The 14,656-nt window shown below is 41.8% G+C and overlaps 1 protein-coding gene across 4 annotated transcripts; it reads left to right on the plus strand.

Moving 5' to 3' along the window:
* Positions 1-1,271: 1,271 nt before the first annotated feature.
* Positions 1,272-12,970, plus strand: LOC106590485 (acyl-coenzyme A thioesterase 9, mitochondrial). Of its 4 annotated transcripts, none has more exons than XM_014181560.3 (16): positions 1,272-1,429; positions 2,168-2,262; positions 2,452-2,478; positions 3,645-3,690; positions 3,851-4,021; positions 4,097-4,134; positions 4,205-4,288; positions 4,448-4,551; positions 4,648-4,721; positions 4,995-5,062; positions 5,168-5,279; positions 6,516-6,606; positions 6,692-6,777; positions 7,326-7,413; positions 7,494-7,644; positions 7,863-12,970. In XM_014181560.3, exons 1-16 carry the CDS (start codon positions 1,419-1,421, stop codon positions 7,919-7,921), a joined length of 1,305 nt encoding a protein of 434 aa, XP_014037035.1. In that variant the 5' UTR covers positions 1,272-1,418; the 3' UTR covers positions 7,922-12,970. The 4 variants fall into 4 exon arrangements, with proteins under 4 accessions (XP_014037035.1, XP_014037036.1, XP_014037037.1 ...); XM_014181562.3 differs by having other exon boundaries at positions 1,274-1,482; XM_014181561.3 differs by lacking the exon at positions 2,452-2,478.
* The last annotated feature ends 1,686 nt before the right edge of the window (positions 12,971-14,656 follow it).

Below are 14,656 nucleotides of genomic sequence, written 5' to 3' on the forward strand. Positions count from 1 at the left end.
GGATGTAGTGATGTTTGTGTGATGTAGTCATTTGTATGTTTTGTATTGTTTATAAAATACATCTTGGAAACATACAGTACCAGTCAAAAGTTTGGACACACGTACTCAAAGAAAAACGTAAAAAATTCTTGAAATTTTCCAGATTGACTGACCTTCATGTCTTAAAGTAATGATGGACTGTTGTTTCTCTTTGCTTATTTGAGCTGTTCTTGCCATCATATGGACTTGGTCTTTTATCAAATAGGGCTATCTCCTGTATACCACCCCTACCTTGTCACAAAACAACTGATTGGCTCAAACCCATTAAGAAGTAAAGAAATTCCACAAATTAACTTTTAACAAGGCACACCTTTTAATTGAAATGCATTCCAGGTGACTACCTCATGGAGTTGGTTGAGAGAACTCCAAGAGTGTGCAAAGCTGTCAAGGCAAAGGGTGGCTACTTTGAAGAATCTCAAAAATAAAATATTTTGATTTGTTTAACACTTTTTTGGTTACTACATGATTCTATATGTGTTATTTCATAGTTTAGATGTCTTCACTATTATTCTACAATGTAGAAAATAGTAAAAATAAATAAAAACCCTTGAATGAGTAGGTGTGTCAAAGCTTTTGACTGGTACTGTAGATACTGACTGCTAGCCTATAGCAATGCCCCAAAATAATAGGCTTTAGATGAGGCAGGTGAACCTTCAGCCACCGTACTTCAATAACACTTGACATGAGATCTCTAAGCATTACTGGGATATGGTTCTGAATAAATATAGCAACACTTTCCCCATAAGCATTCCTGTCTCTTCTATAGGCTCCCAAGTGGAGCAGCGGTCTCAGTGCTAGAGGCGTCACTACAGACACCCTGGTTCGAATCCAGGCTATATCACAACGGGCCGTGATTGGGATCCTATATGGCGGCGCACAATTGGCCCAGCGTCCTGGTTTGGCTGGTGTAGGCGTCATTATGAATAAGAATGTGTTTTTATCTGACTTGCCTAGTTGAATAAAGATTCAATATAGATGTTATATCCTTGTATTGCTACTGTTCTATAATGAAAGAAATTATCTAAGTGAGTCTCAATGATGGCTAATATGCGAATGTTATCTAATGTTATATAACCTAGAAATGCCTCATGAGCTTTAAATTCAACTGTGGTACCCCATCACAATCCACGAATTTCAGATTGCTTATAAACCGCGCATTATATTCCCCAAATAATTGCGCACTTATTTCTAACATTACGGTATGTACCGGCAGGCCAAATGTCCACAAGGAAGTACACTTCTAAGTGCTGCCACTTGTCCCTGCGTCACTCTTTTCAAAATTTGCTTCATCTGTCCTCTCTTTTCAGAGTTGTATTTTGGTATTTAGCTAGCTAACTTCTCAAGCGTCTTTAAATAGCAAATAAACGATACACACGGACATGTTGCCGAGGTATGGGGTGGAGAAGAGTTAAACCAGTCGATTTGACAGAAAAGCTAACTATGGTATTTTGTGCAGTAACGTTAACTAGCTAAGGCTATTGACCAACGTTGGTTTATAGCTAAGCAAGCAGTGATTTTAGTTTGCGGCCTTCCTTTATCAGTCGCAGTATGTCAAGCACATCTTTGGGTTCTGCTTTGCGTATTTAAAAATGTGCCATTTTCTTTTAGGTTAATAAGAGCCAAACAGACGATTTGACAGAACATTTATCTAGTTAGCCTGGCTACGTAGCTAACGTTAGCTACCTGTTGGTTCTAACCTAAATAAGTCCTAACCTAAATATATTGTTAGATACATTACTGAGGCGCTTTTTCATCCTAGTTCTGGGTGAGCCAGCTCACGTGTTTAACAGAAGGCGTGTGTTTTACTGTCATAAATATATTAGAGGCTTCGTTCCACCCTCTCTGGCTAAATACCTAGCTATACTAACCACTTGGCTACTTTAGACTGTTGAGTCTGTCTAGTTACTAGCTACGACTGTAACCTAACGTTACTGAAATCCCAGATATCAAATTGAGCAGCTATAACTGGCAGTATCAGTGGGCTACGTGCCAGGGATTTGACAGACATCTGGGATTTCCATACAGTCTATTAGTGGGTTTACGGGACAGAGCTGTTGTAATTGGAACTCTGAGTTAGAATGTTGTGGGCTTGTTGTGTTGACATTTCAGTCTTCATTCCATTCCACAGGTTCTGTTTTTTAAGATCGGTGGCGTCTCTGACAATGAGGGCGTTCTCCCGGGGCCCTGTGTCTCTGCAGGGGAAGGCCCCGGACATGTCTGAGGGTAATGCCATACCCACCTTACTGACTGACTGATTATGTGTTTGATATATTGGTTGATTGATTGATTAGCTGACTCGCTCAGTGTTATGAATCTAATGTGAACTACTTGTGAGTTATGATGGCAAGACATTGAGTCTCCATCCAGTCTCCTTTTCTGACCTCTGTCCCCTGACTTGTTTTGTCTCCACAGGGAATACTCACTTGCTAGTGTCAAATGGTGTGTTGGTAAACAAACCTGAATCCTAACTGTATAAAGCACTTTCTTAATTCAGTTTCAATTCATCATAAATCTGCCTGCATGTAGCTTAGCTAACTGTCTCTCAAACACACTCTTGCGCACAAACTCTCACACACCGTCAATCTCTCTTGTGATATCCAGCACCCTGTCGCTATCTGTTGCGATATCCAGCAGCCTTCTGTGGTCTGTGTTGAGCTGGCCTGGTTGTACGGACTTGTTACCCTCTTCCTTTTTCTACAGACTGAACTGTGAATGCATCCCTGGCTTGTGGCAGTGGCTAGCTCTTCTTACAGATGCTGCAACCCTCCTGTAGTATATTTTAGTAGACAGACCTTTAAGGTTCTCTATACAAACTTGCATTATGTACTGTATCTACACTACTGTATGCTCCTCAGACATGGACCCATGTTTTGAGGTGGCTTCTGTCTTGGTGATTATAGGGCTGTACCTCTCTCCCTCTCTCAAGTGTCTTGTTTCATATCGGTTCATATCATCTCAACATTATGACAACACAGCGACTCAAGTCAGGTGGGCCACAAACTAATGGGCAAATCTCAAATGACGCTGTATTATCTTGTCAGTACTGATTTCTCCCCATTGCACACACACCCTCAGGCTGCAGTGCAGAGCCACTGTGGTTCCATGTGCCAGCTGGAACAACAGTAGAACTGATGTAGAGTATCCCATCCAGACCTCACTACTCTCTGGAGCTTGCTGCTGTCATTCTGTCTGAGGTCATATGTTTCCTGTTGTATTATGATTGATTAGGATTTATTTTATTTTAGTGTCATACACCTATTGGTGCCCAGCCCACATTGGCTAAGACAGTATTATTTCTTGAAGTAATATGTGCAAAAAACACAAAACAAAATTACATTTCACAATTGACCAATTTGTCACATTATATAAACACATTTCTCCTTTTCCCCCAGGCTTTAAAAATAAATTGAGCAATATTAAATACCGTAGCGCTGCTCTAAACTCTTCCGCCACAGTGCACTCAACCAAGCCTTTTCATCAAATACGCCCTGTCTGCAAAAGAATTCAAGCCTGTGCTCGTCATTTAACCAGAATGTTCTGTTCTGAGCTCAGTATCAGTACACACAAACACTGAGAGCTGATCAACTGTGTGGATTGTTTTTCAGTGCGAAACCGGCTGAGGGAGATTGTGGGAGCGTCCACTAACTGGAGGTACAATAACAGAACCAGTATAGCTACTTTGTATTGAGATATTGATACCACGACAAGGAAGACCTGTGTTGTTGACTGTTAGATATGTTCATGACTTTGTTAAACTCACAGCTCATTCCTGATGAATCTCTCTTTCCCTATCTCTCCTCCCATCCTGTAGGGACCACCAGCAGGCGTTAGCTGACCGTTTGTCGTTGTCCAATCAGCTGGCTGGTTCTCAAGATGAGCTTCCTGTCCGCAGGATGAAGGACAGCTACATAGAGGTCCACCTTCCCCTGGGCACAGACCCTACCCTTAGAGAGAAATACCTTAACTACCACAAAGGTGTCAGGTAACACATGCTCACAAACACATGCTCACACACACACACCCTTTCCCCCCTCTCAGTCCGGTTTCTCTGTTTCAGGTTTGGCCGTATCCTGGAGGATCTGGACAGTCTAGCAGGTATGACATCATTTCAACCACAGTGCACACTGGTACATGTTATTATAGTGTTATTTCTCTCTCTCCTCAGTGTTGATCTGTTACTCTCACACCCATAACAAGGAGCTTCAGAGATCTCCTCTGTCCATCGTCACTGCCCTGGTGGACAAGATAGGTATGACACCCAAAGGTGCTGATACAACACCAGGATGTACTGCGTAGACCAGTGTTTCTCAAGTCTAATCCTGGGACACTTTTCCCAGTATCATTGAATAGTTTGTTGCTGTTGCATTCTGGTAGGTATGACTTATTTTCCCTGTATGTGATGTCACAGACATGAGGAAGCAAGTCATCCACCCTGACTGTGACATCAAGTTCACTGGTCACGTGACCTGGGTGGGGAAGACCTCCATCGAAGCCAAGATGCACATGTCTCAGGTACACACACACACACACACACACACACACACACACACACACACACACACACACTAATGTCCACAATGGTGATGTTATGTCTCTGTGTATGTACAGTACCATGATGGGGCCTACACTCCAGTTCTGGATGCTACATTTGTTATGGTGGCCAGAGACCCTGAGAACAAGAGGTACACCCCAACCATCCATCCGTCACCCCAACCATCCATCCGTCACCCCAACCATCCATCCGTCACTCCAGCCAGCCATCCATCCATAGTATCCATCCATTATTAACTGTCTCTATTACTCTGTCTCTCTCTCTCTCTGTCTGTTTCTTTCTGTTTGTCTCTCTCTGTTTGTCTCTCTCTGTCTGTTTCTCTCTGTCTGTGTCTCTGTCGCTGTCTGTGTCTCTGTCTCTCTGTGTTTGTCTATCTGTCTGTCTCTCTCTGTTTGTCTCTCAGGGCAGCGTTTGTTAACCCTCTGAAACCAGAGGGGCCTGAGGAGGAGGAACTGTTTCAGCAGGGAGAGAGTAAGACACACTACATGAGTTTATTTATATATATATATATTACATTACATTACATTACTGTGTTTGTTTCTATTATTTACTGTGTGTGTGTGTGTGTCCCTCCAGTCAATAAGACGCGTCGTATAGAGCTGAGTACAGCGTCTCTACTGAAGGTGGCCCCTACTGCTGAGGAGAGGAAGATCGTACACAGCCTGTTCCTCAACACCCTGGACACCAAGTATGACACACAAATACACATACACACGCATCAGTAAAATGATGACGTGAACAATTAGCAACTTAACTTCCATAAAGTATTTTTAAATCACAATTATCATTTTTAGGACAAACATTTTTAGGACAAACACACAAACACTTATTGGGAGTCATATCCTGTCATATCAAATTGTTGTCACATTGATGTTCCCTGTAAAATGAGAGAAGTTCACTGAAGGTGTCAATCTTAATGGACTATTCATAATGTTGAGACGATATGAAACAAGACACTTGAGAGAGGTGCACCCCTTGAACGAACACAATTATTTATCTCTTGATGCACCATCTCGTTTTCAAGAGTGTCACAAAAAATGAAGGTGTGTGTGTGTGTGTGTGTGTGTGTATATATGTATATATACACATATACATATACATATATATATATACAGTACCAGTCAAGTTTGGACACACCTACTCATTCCAGCGTTCCTCTTTATTTTTACTATTTTCTACATTGTAGAATAATAGTAAAGACATCAAAACTATGAAATAACACATATGGAATCAGGTAGTAACCAAAAAGTATTAAAGAAATAAAAATATATTTATATTTGAGATTCTTCAAAGTAGCCACCCTTTGCCTTGATGACAGCTTTGTACACTCTTGGCATTTCTCAACCAGCTTCACCTGGAATGCTTTTCCAACAGTCTTGAAGGAGTTCTTACATATGCTGTGTACTTGTTGGCTGCTTTTCCTTCACTCTGCGGTCCAACTCATCCCAAAACATCTCAATTGGGTTTAGGTCGGGTGATTGTGGAGGCCAGGTCATCTTATGCTGTAACTCTGGGTCTTCCTTTCCTGTGGCAGTCCTCATGAGAGACAGTTTCATCATAGCGATGGATGGTTTTTGCGACTGCACTTGAAGAAACTTTAAAAGTTCTTGAAAGCAAAGAGAAACGACAGTCATTACTTTAAGACATGAAGGTCAGTCAATCCGGAAAATTTGAAGAACTTTTAAAGTTTCAGTCGCAAAAACCATCAAGCGCTATGATGAAACTGGCTCTCATGAGGTCCGCCACAGGAAAGGAAGACAGACAATCTACAAGAGCAAACTCTACCTCACTGAAACATAAGTTGTTAAAATATTCTGCATTTTTTAGCTTCACTGTCCAAATATGAATATTACCTCATAATTATGACACATCATATAATCCAGGAAAACGTTTTGTGAGTGATGGTGTGTGTGTTGTCTGGTAGGACAGTGAGTTTCCGTAGCAGAGTTCTGCCTCCTAACTCCGTATGGATGGAGGACGCCAAAGTCAAAGGACTGGAGATCTGCCATCCACAGGTTAGAGAGAGGAGAGAGGGAGGGAGCGAGATTTACAACCTGACACTTTTGTAATTTGTGCTGACTAAGATGTGTGTGTTTTCAGGAGAGGAACATCTTTAACAGGATCTTTGGAGGGTTTCTGATGAGGAAAGCTTACGAGCTGGGCTGGGCTAACGCGTGCGCCTACGGGTGAGTGAGCAAGTCTGTTCACAGCAAACCAAGAACATTCTCAGTTACAGTGTGATGTTGTGACATGAAATATTTACCATAAACACACCTCAGAAATGATGTCTGGATTTAATGAAATTGGTTGTGAGAAAATATTACAGGAATGTCCTATTAATGTTGATGGTTATGTTATTCAAAACTCCCATAACAACAAGCAAGGAGCGTTCCCACAAGACTCATAAAGTTATAGTGTGGTGTTATGACATACATAATTGGTCCCGGGTGGCTCAGATGGTAGAGTATGGCACTTGCAACGCCAAGTTCGATTCCCACTGGGGAACAGTACAAATGAAAATGTATGCACTCAATTGTAAGTCACTCTGGATAAGAGCGTCTGCTAAATGGCTAAAATGTAAATGTACATTTATCCAATAACATTCCCTGAACATTCACAGAACCAATTTTGATTTGCTAGATTGTGTGTGTTTATGTTAGAGAAGATATACATTTGTCCCGGTGCACCACATACACCTGTGCATCCTCATTGTGTGTGTCCTCCCTCCCTCCAGGGGGTGTCGGCCTAACCTGATTGCCGTGGACGATATCCTCTTCCAGAAGCCTGTAGAAATTGGCTCCCTATTACTGCTCTCATCACAGGTGTGTGTGTGCATATGCGTTGGTGTGTCGTTTGATCGGCTCCAGTTTCAGTGCTGACACGTCCTTCTCTGTGTCTCCAGGTGTGTTACACAGAGGGGAACTACATTCAGGTCAGAGTTCATACAGAGGTCCTTGACCCCCTGACCCGGCATCACAACACCACTAACGTCTTCCACTTCACCTTCGTCACAGACAAAGACGTCCCCAACATAGTACCGCAGAGCTACGGAGGTAGGACCTCTAACGTAGTACCGCAGCGCTACGGAGGTAGGACCTCTAACGTAGTACCGCAGCGCTACGGAGGTAGGACCTCTAACGTAGTACCGCAGAGCTACGGAGGTACTCTTACTGGAACGTTTGTGCCAACACAAAGAGATTAAAGTTAACGTCTATTGTTTCCACACAGTCTAACATTGGTCTCATGTGTGTCTGTCTGTCGCTCTCTATAGAGTCCATGTTGTACCTGGATGGGAAGAGACACTTTAACCAGACCCTGGAGTCTCAGTGAGACAAGATGAACCCTGACCCAACACAACAATTGCCTGCCAAAGCCCTAGTGTCCAGCCACCCCAACCGCCATCCTTACTGTACGCTGTGTATGTGTGTGTCTATTTGCATGAACAATATGTCTTAATTTGTTTCTCACTATGTACTATATACACTTAGTGACCGTTTATTACGTACACCCATCTAGTACCGGGTCGGACCCCTCTTTGCCTCCAGAACAGCCTGAATTCTTCTGGGCATGGAAACGTTGCTCAATTGGTATCAAGGGAACTAATGTGTGCCAGGAAAACATTCCCCACACCATTACACTTCGCCACCAGCCTGTACTGTTGACACCAGGCAGGATGGGTCCATGGAATCATGCTGCTCATGCCAAATTCTGACTCTGCCATCAGCATGATTCGTCGGACCAGGCAATGTTTTTCCACTCCTGAATTGTCCAGTGTTGGCGGTGGCGTGCCCACTGGAGCCGCTTCTTGTTTTTAGCTGATAGGAGTGGAACCCGGTGTGGTCGTCTGCTGCAGTAGCCCATCCGTGACAAGGACCGCCAAGTTGTGCGTTCCAAGATGCCGTTCTGCAGACCAATGTTGTACTGCGCCGTTATTTGCCTGTTTGTGGACCGCTTGTTAAATTCTTGCCATTCTCCTTTAACCTCTCAATGAGGTGTTTTCGCCCACAGGACTGCTGCTGACTGGATGTTTTTTTTGTATGTCGCACCATTCTTAGGAAACCCTAGGCACTGTTGTGCATGAAAAGCCCAGGAGGCCGGCCATTTCTGAGATACTGGAACCGGAGTGCCTGGCACTGACAATTATACCACACTCAAAGTTGCTGAGGTCACTCGTTTTGCCCATTCTAACATTCAATCGAACAGTAGCGGGATGCCTGTTTGCCTGCTTTATATAGCAAACCACACACGATACAAATGCTTACTTCAAAAAGCGCTCCTTAAGCCACGCCACAGTGAGCAGAGCTCAGCATGTTGCACAGGGACACAGTTATTATAAAAAAGGAATATGATAGACTCACTTTACTATGGGTCCGCTGTGGTTCTGTGTAGCCTAGTTATCCTCCCTGGGCAAGGTGGGACATTTGCATCCCACCTAGTCAACAGCCAGTGGAATCGTGTGCGCGAAATACAAATACCTAAAAAATGCTATAACTTCAATTTCTCAAACATATGACTATTTTACACCATTTTCAAGACAAGACTCTCGTTAATCTAACCACATTGTCCGATTTCAAAAAGGCTTTACAGTGAAAGCAAAACATTAGATTGTCAGGAGAGTACCCTGCCAAAAATAATCACACAGCCATTTTCAAAGCAAGCATATATGTCACAAAAACCAAAACCACAGCTAAATGCAGCACTAACCTTTGATGATCTTCATCAGATGACACTCCTAGGACATTATGTTATACAATACATGCATGTTTTGTTCAATCAAGTTCATATTTATATCAAAAACCAGCTTTTTACATTAGCATGTGATGTTCAGAACTAGCATACCCACCGCAAACTTCCGGTGAATTTACTAAATTACTCACGATTAACGTTCACAAAATACATAACAATTATTTTAAGAATTATAGATACAGAACTCCTTTATGCAATCGCGGTATCAGATTTTAAAATAGCTTTTCGGCGAAAGCACATTTTGCAATATTCTGAGTACATAGCCCGGCCATCACGGCTAGCTAATTTGACACCCACCAAGTTTGGCCCTCACCAAACTCAGATTTACTATAAGAAAAATTGGATTACCTTTGCTGTTCTTGGTCAGAATGCACTCCCAGGACTTCTACTTCAACAACAAATGTTGTTTTGGTTCCAAATAATCTATAGTTATATTCAAATAGCTCCGTTTTGTTCGTGCGTTCAGGTCAGTATCCGAAGGGTGACGCGCGAGCGCATTTCGTGACAAAAAAATTAAAAATATTCCATTACCGTACTTCGAAGCATGTCAAACGCTGTTTAAAATCAATTTTTATGCTATTTTTCTCGTAAAATAGCGATAATATTCCAACCAGGCGACGTTGTATTCATTCAAAGAGAGAAAGAAAAACATGGAGAATTCACATGAACGCACATCTCCAGTGTCACTGTTCTCAGCCTGACCACTCACAAAATCTCCTGCTGTTTTTCGCCCAGAGACTGGAGAGACGTCATTCCACTTTCTGGCGCCTTCTGAGAGCCAATGGAAGCCTTAGAAAATGTCACGTTACAGCAGAGATGCTGTATTTTCGATAGAGATGCCACAGAAGGAGAACAAATTGTCAGACAGCGCACTTCCTGTATGGAATCTTCTCAGGTTTTGGCCTGCCATATGAGTTCTGTTATACCCAGACACCATTCAAACAGTTTTAGAAACTTTAGAGTGTTTTCTATCCAAATCTACTAATTATATGCATATTCTCGTTTCTGGGCAAGAGTAGTAACCATTTTAAATCGGGTACGTTTTTTTATCCGGCCGTGCAAATACTGCCCCCTAGCCCCAACAGGTTATACTAATATATTTGAGACCAGTGTATTGCAGTTAATTTCGTCTTTAACATTAAGTAAAATATATTTGAGTAGTGAACAGGAAATCAACGAGTCCCAGACAGTTCGCAATAGAACATACCGGGGGGGCATCGTTTACTGCCTAAATTATTGGGATCATCTGGTTACCATCTGCGTTTGGAATATATTAGAAATACAGATACAGTATAATTAAATGAAGTTTTCTTTGAAAAGATGGGCCTGGTTGAGAATAGAACATTCTGTTTTCTGCCTGAGTGTCACGCTGTTTGGCCCAATTTGCTCTACTATTTTTACTGTCAATGGCATTAAAACAAAGCATGGATGTCCACGTATACTGATGATTCAACCATATACGTACGCATCAGCAACCACAGCTAATGAAGTCACTGAAACCCTTAAAGAGTTGCAGTCTGTTTTGGAATGGGTGGCCAGTAATAAACTGGCCCTGAACATCTCTAAAACTAAGAGCATTAAATTTGGTACTAATCATTCCCTAAGTTCTAGACCTCAGCTGAATCAGATAATGAATGGTGTGGCTGTTGAACAAGTTGAGGAGACTAATTTACTTGTTATTACCATAGATTGTAAACTGTCTTGGTCAAAATATATATATTCAATGGTTGTAAAGATAAAGGGAGGTCTGTCCGTAATAAAGATATCTGCTTTTTTTTGAAACCGCAATCCACAAAGCAAGTCCTGCAGGCTCTAGTTTAATCTTATTGTCATTATTGTCCATTTATATGATCAACTGCTGCAAAGAAAGACCTAGTTCAGATGCAGCTGGCCCAGAACAGAGCGGCATGTCTTGCTCTTCATTGTAATCCGAGGGCAAAGATTAATATTATGCATGCCAGTCTTTCTTGGCTGAGAGTTGAAGATTTGTTTTTTTATAAGAAACATGAATTTGTTGGAAATTCCAAATTGTTTACGTAGTCAACTTACACACATATTTACCCCACCAGACACCAGGTGTCTTCACAGTGCCCAGGTCCAGAACAAATTCAAGTAAACATACAGTATTATAGAGAGACATGAGTGCATGGAACTCCCTTCCATCTTATATAGCGCAAGTGAACAGCAAAGCTGGTTTAAAAAAACAGATAAAACAACCCCTAACGGCACAACGCCTCTCCCCCATGTGACCTACTTGTTGTGTGCATGTACTGACATGTATGTGGAGCTGATAGATGCACACATACTACATGTTAATGTTTTTACATGTATGTAGTCTTTTGTCGGTTAATGGGGATTCTAATAAATCAAATCTCCATCCCGTTCCTCTAGTTAATGAAATGAAGGGGAGAGGCTGTGACTATAATTGATGTAGTAAATTACTTTTCCTGTCAATGACTTTATTTGATAAACTTCCATTGTGTAGGTGTGTGTCCCTTTTTGAAGGTTTAATTAAATCTTAATTCAGCCAAGAAATCCATATTTTAATTGATGGAATATTCAGACTGAACAATCATGTTCCAATGAGATGAGTTAGTTACATTGTAGTTGTGTGGTGGTGTTTCCATTCAGCCCCATCTAGCCTTGGTATGGAATAACTCATCACTGACAAAGTACCTCAGCCTGAGGAAATCATTGGGGAAAGAAGTCACACTTCCAGTTTTCACAAATCTTTATTTAACTTGTTGTAATACAGAGATACAGACTCTATAAAAGCATACATTAAATCTAATAATGTCTTCATTGTATCTTAATTGAAAATGAAAGCAGTAATCCTTAATTCCCATTTCAATAAAGAAAGGGCAATACCAGTATTAATGGCCAGCAGGCTCAGACAATATCCATAATGACTATAGAGAAAGTAAAAAACGTAAAAAAACACTGGTTTTACTTTATAGATGCTTTTCATAAAGACGAAATGGTAATTAATGATATTCAAGTTTCTGGGTGTGTGGGGAGTGAGTGAAGAACCAGTGGCAGCAGAAACAGGCAGGTCGTAGGTAGAGGGAGGCCAGCTAGGTGGGATTGGGCCAGGCATGTCCCGGTGTCAGGCCAGGGTGTCCTCGTGTAACAGTATAGCTTCCGTCCCTCTCCTCGCCCCAACCTGGGCTTGAACAACTGACACCCCACGAAGCATGGTTAACCATCGCGCCACAAAAACCGCGGCCCTTGCAGAGCAAGGGGTTCAACAACTTAAGGTCGCAGAGCGAGTGACGTCACCGATTGAAACGCTATTAGTACGCACCACCGCTAACTAACTAGCCATTTCACATCGGTTACACTCAGTCAGCAGTCCTAGAGCCTAAGGCCCTCAAAAGGCGAGACAGAAAAGTTAGGGTTAGTTTGAGCATGGCTAAAACCATAGTACACCACATGCATTGGGGGTTGAGAATAATCAATAGTGTTGCTGTGGACAGGACACTGGATAATCTGACTAACACACACACACAGCTGTTTGACCTTGCTGTGATACCATAGGCCTACTTATGTTACGTTTCTGAATCAATTCAATATCCTGCGTTTGTGTTACCCATGCCAGCCAGCATTACAAATAAAGACTGCGAAGAAAGATAATCAGCCTTTGTGAATCCTTTCTCCTTAATGTATTTGTCATGTCAGCCAGGCCCATCTTTTCAAGCAAACGCCATTTATTTCAATCTCTAGTTGAGTAAAATATGTCGTTTTGTTGGGATCACAAGAAAATCCTAACAAATCAGGTAAAGAGTGACACAGTCAGGCAGAATATGAATGTTCTATTATAAAGTGAAAACAATTAGTTTCCTTGGCTGTTTGTTATATGGCTGCTACTTAGAAATACAATAACAGCAAATAAATATGCTATAAACATTGATATGAGCCAGAATTAAGCCTAGGCGACCGTACCACCGTGTGACTGTCATCTACCATTGAACTCCTTACTAACTTCTGCATTACGCCTGCGTGTAACTAACATGTTGTCATACCAACGCTTTACTAACGTGTTAATGAAACTCATATGGTGCATAGTTTTTATTAAATATATGAATTAAATCTCAACCATAAATGTTAGAAATGTACAGTTTTTACCATGCAAGCAGACATTCCGAAGTATACGCCTTGAGCTATAGTATGGCCTACGGCTTCTGTATTTCCTGTTATCGCCAATTGCCTAGAAAATATTATCTCCAATCTATAGGTAATGCGTATTTCCCTCAACACCCCATGGCATGGTATGTTATCTTATCTCGCTGTATACTGATCTAAATGTTGTTAGCCAAACACGGACTGTGCTGTTACCAGTTCCCAGTAGCCTACATCGGACAACCAATAACAGTTGTGTCCATGGCTTTCTGTCGAATATTGGAGTTCATAGGCTTTCCGTGAGGGTCTTCCTCAATCAAGTAGAAACGTAAAATGGTTAAGTTTAGTGTTAGTTTAGGGTAAGGACGTCCCAATGAATCCGGATAGCAGTGACCGTTCATAGAGTGAGAGACGGACACGGTATTTGAGAGCTCGGCCGCGACACAAATCCAATTTATTTATAAAGCCCTTCTTACATCAGCTGATATCTCAAAGTGCTGTACAGAAACCCAGCCTAAAACCCCAAGCAGCAAGTAATGTAGGTGTAGAAGCACGGTGGCTAGGAAAAACTCCCTAGAAAAGGCCAAAACCTAGGAAGAAACCTAGAGAGGAACCAGGCACTGAGGGGTTGCCAGTCCTCTTCTGGCTGTGCCGGGTGGAGATTATAACAGAACATGGCCTAGATGTTCAAATGTTCATAAATGACCAGCATTGTCAAATAATAATAATCATAGTAGTTGTCGAGGGTGCAACAAGTCAGCACCTCAGGAGTAAATGTCAGTTGGCTTTTCATAGCCGATCATTGAGAGACATTCAGTTACAATATGGCCTGCCCTGTAGCTCAGTTGGTAGAGCATGGTGTTTGCAACGCCAGGGTTGTGGGTTCGATTCCCACGGGGGGCCAGCACAGAAAAAAATAACAATAATGTATGAAATTGTATGACATGTACGCATTCACTACTGTAAGTCACTCTGGATAAGAGTGTCTGCTAAATGACGTAAATGTAAATATATATGTACAAGCGACAGACGCAATTTTCGAGAGTATCTGCCCCGGATAGTTTCCTAGAGACGATGAAAATAATTACCAGAATGTCCTTGATCCGATTGAGTAGTAAGTAGGCTATATTTAAGTTGTGATATTGTTAGGACATTTTTAAGCCAACTGTGTTGAAAAGGAACATTTGGTTTATTTGAAAA

The sequence above is a fragment of the Salmo salar genome, chromosome 29, assembly GCF_965601325.2.
Source record: "Salmo salar chromosome 29, fSalSal1, whole genome shotgun sequence".
In the NCBI taxonomy this organism is placed as follows: Eukaryota; Metazoa; Chordata; class Actinopteri; order Salmoniformes; family Salmonidae; genus Salmo; species Salmo salar.

What these genes read in the sequence shown, in the direction of transcription:
- LOC106590485 (XM_014181560.3), top strand. An exon ending in AGAGACCCTGAGAACAAGAG is followed by an intron (nt 4,722 to 4,994) that starts GTACACCCCAAC and finishes TTTGTCTCTCAG; the next exon opens with GGCAGCGTTTGTTAACCCTC. An exon ending in TGGAGATCTGCCATCCACAG is followed by an intron (nt 6,607 to 6,691) that starts GTTAGAGAGAGG and finishes GTGTGTTTTCAG; the next exon opens with GAGAGGAACATCTTTAACAG.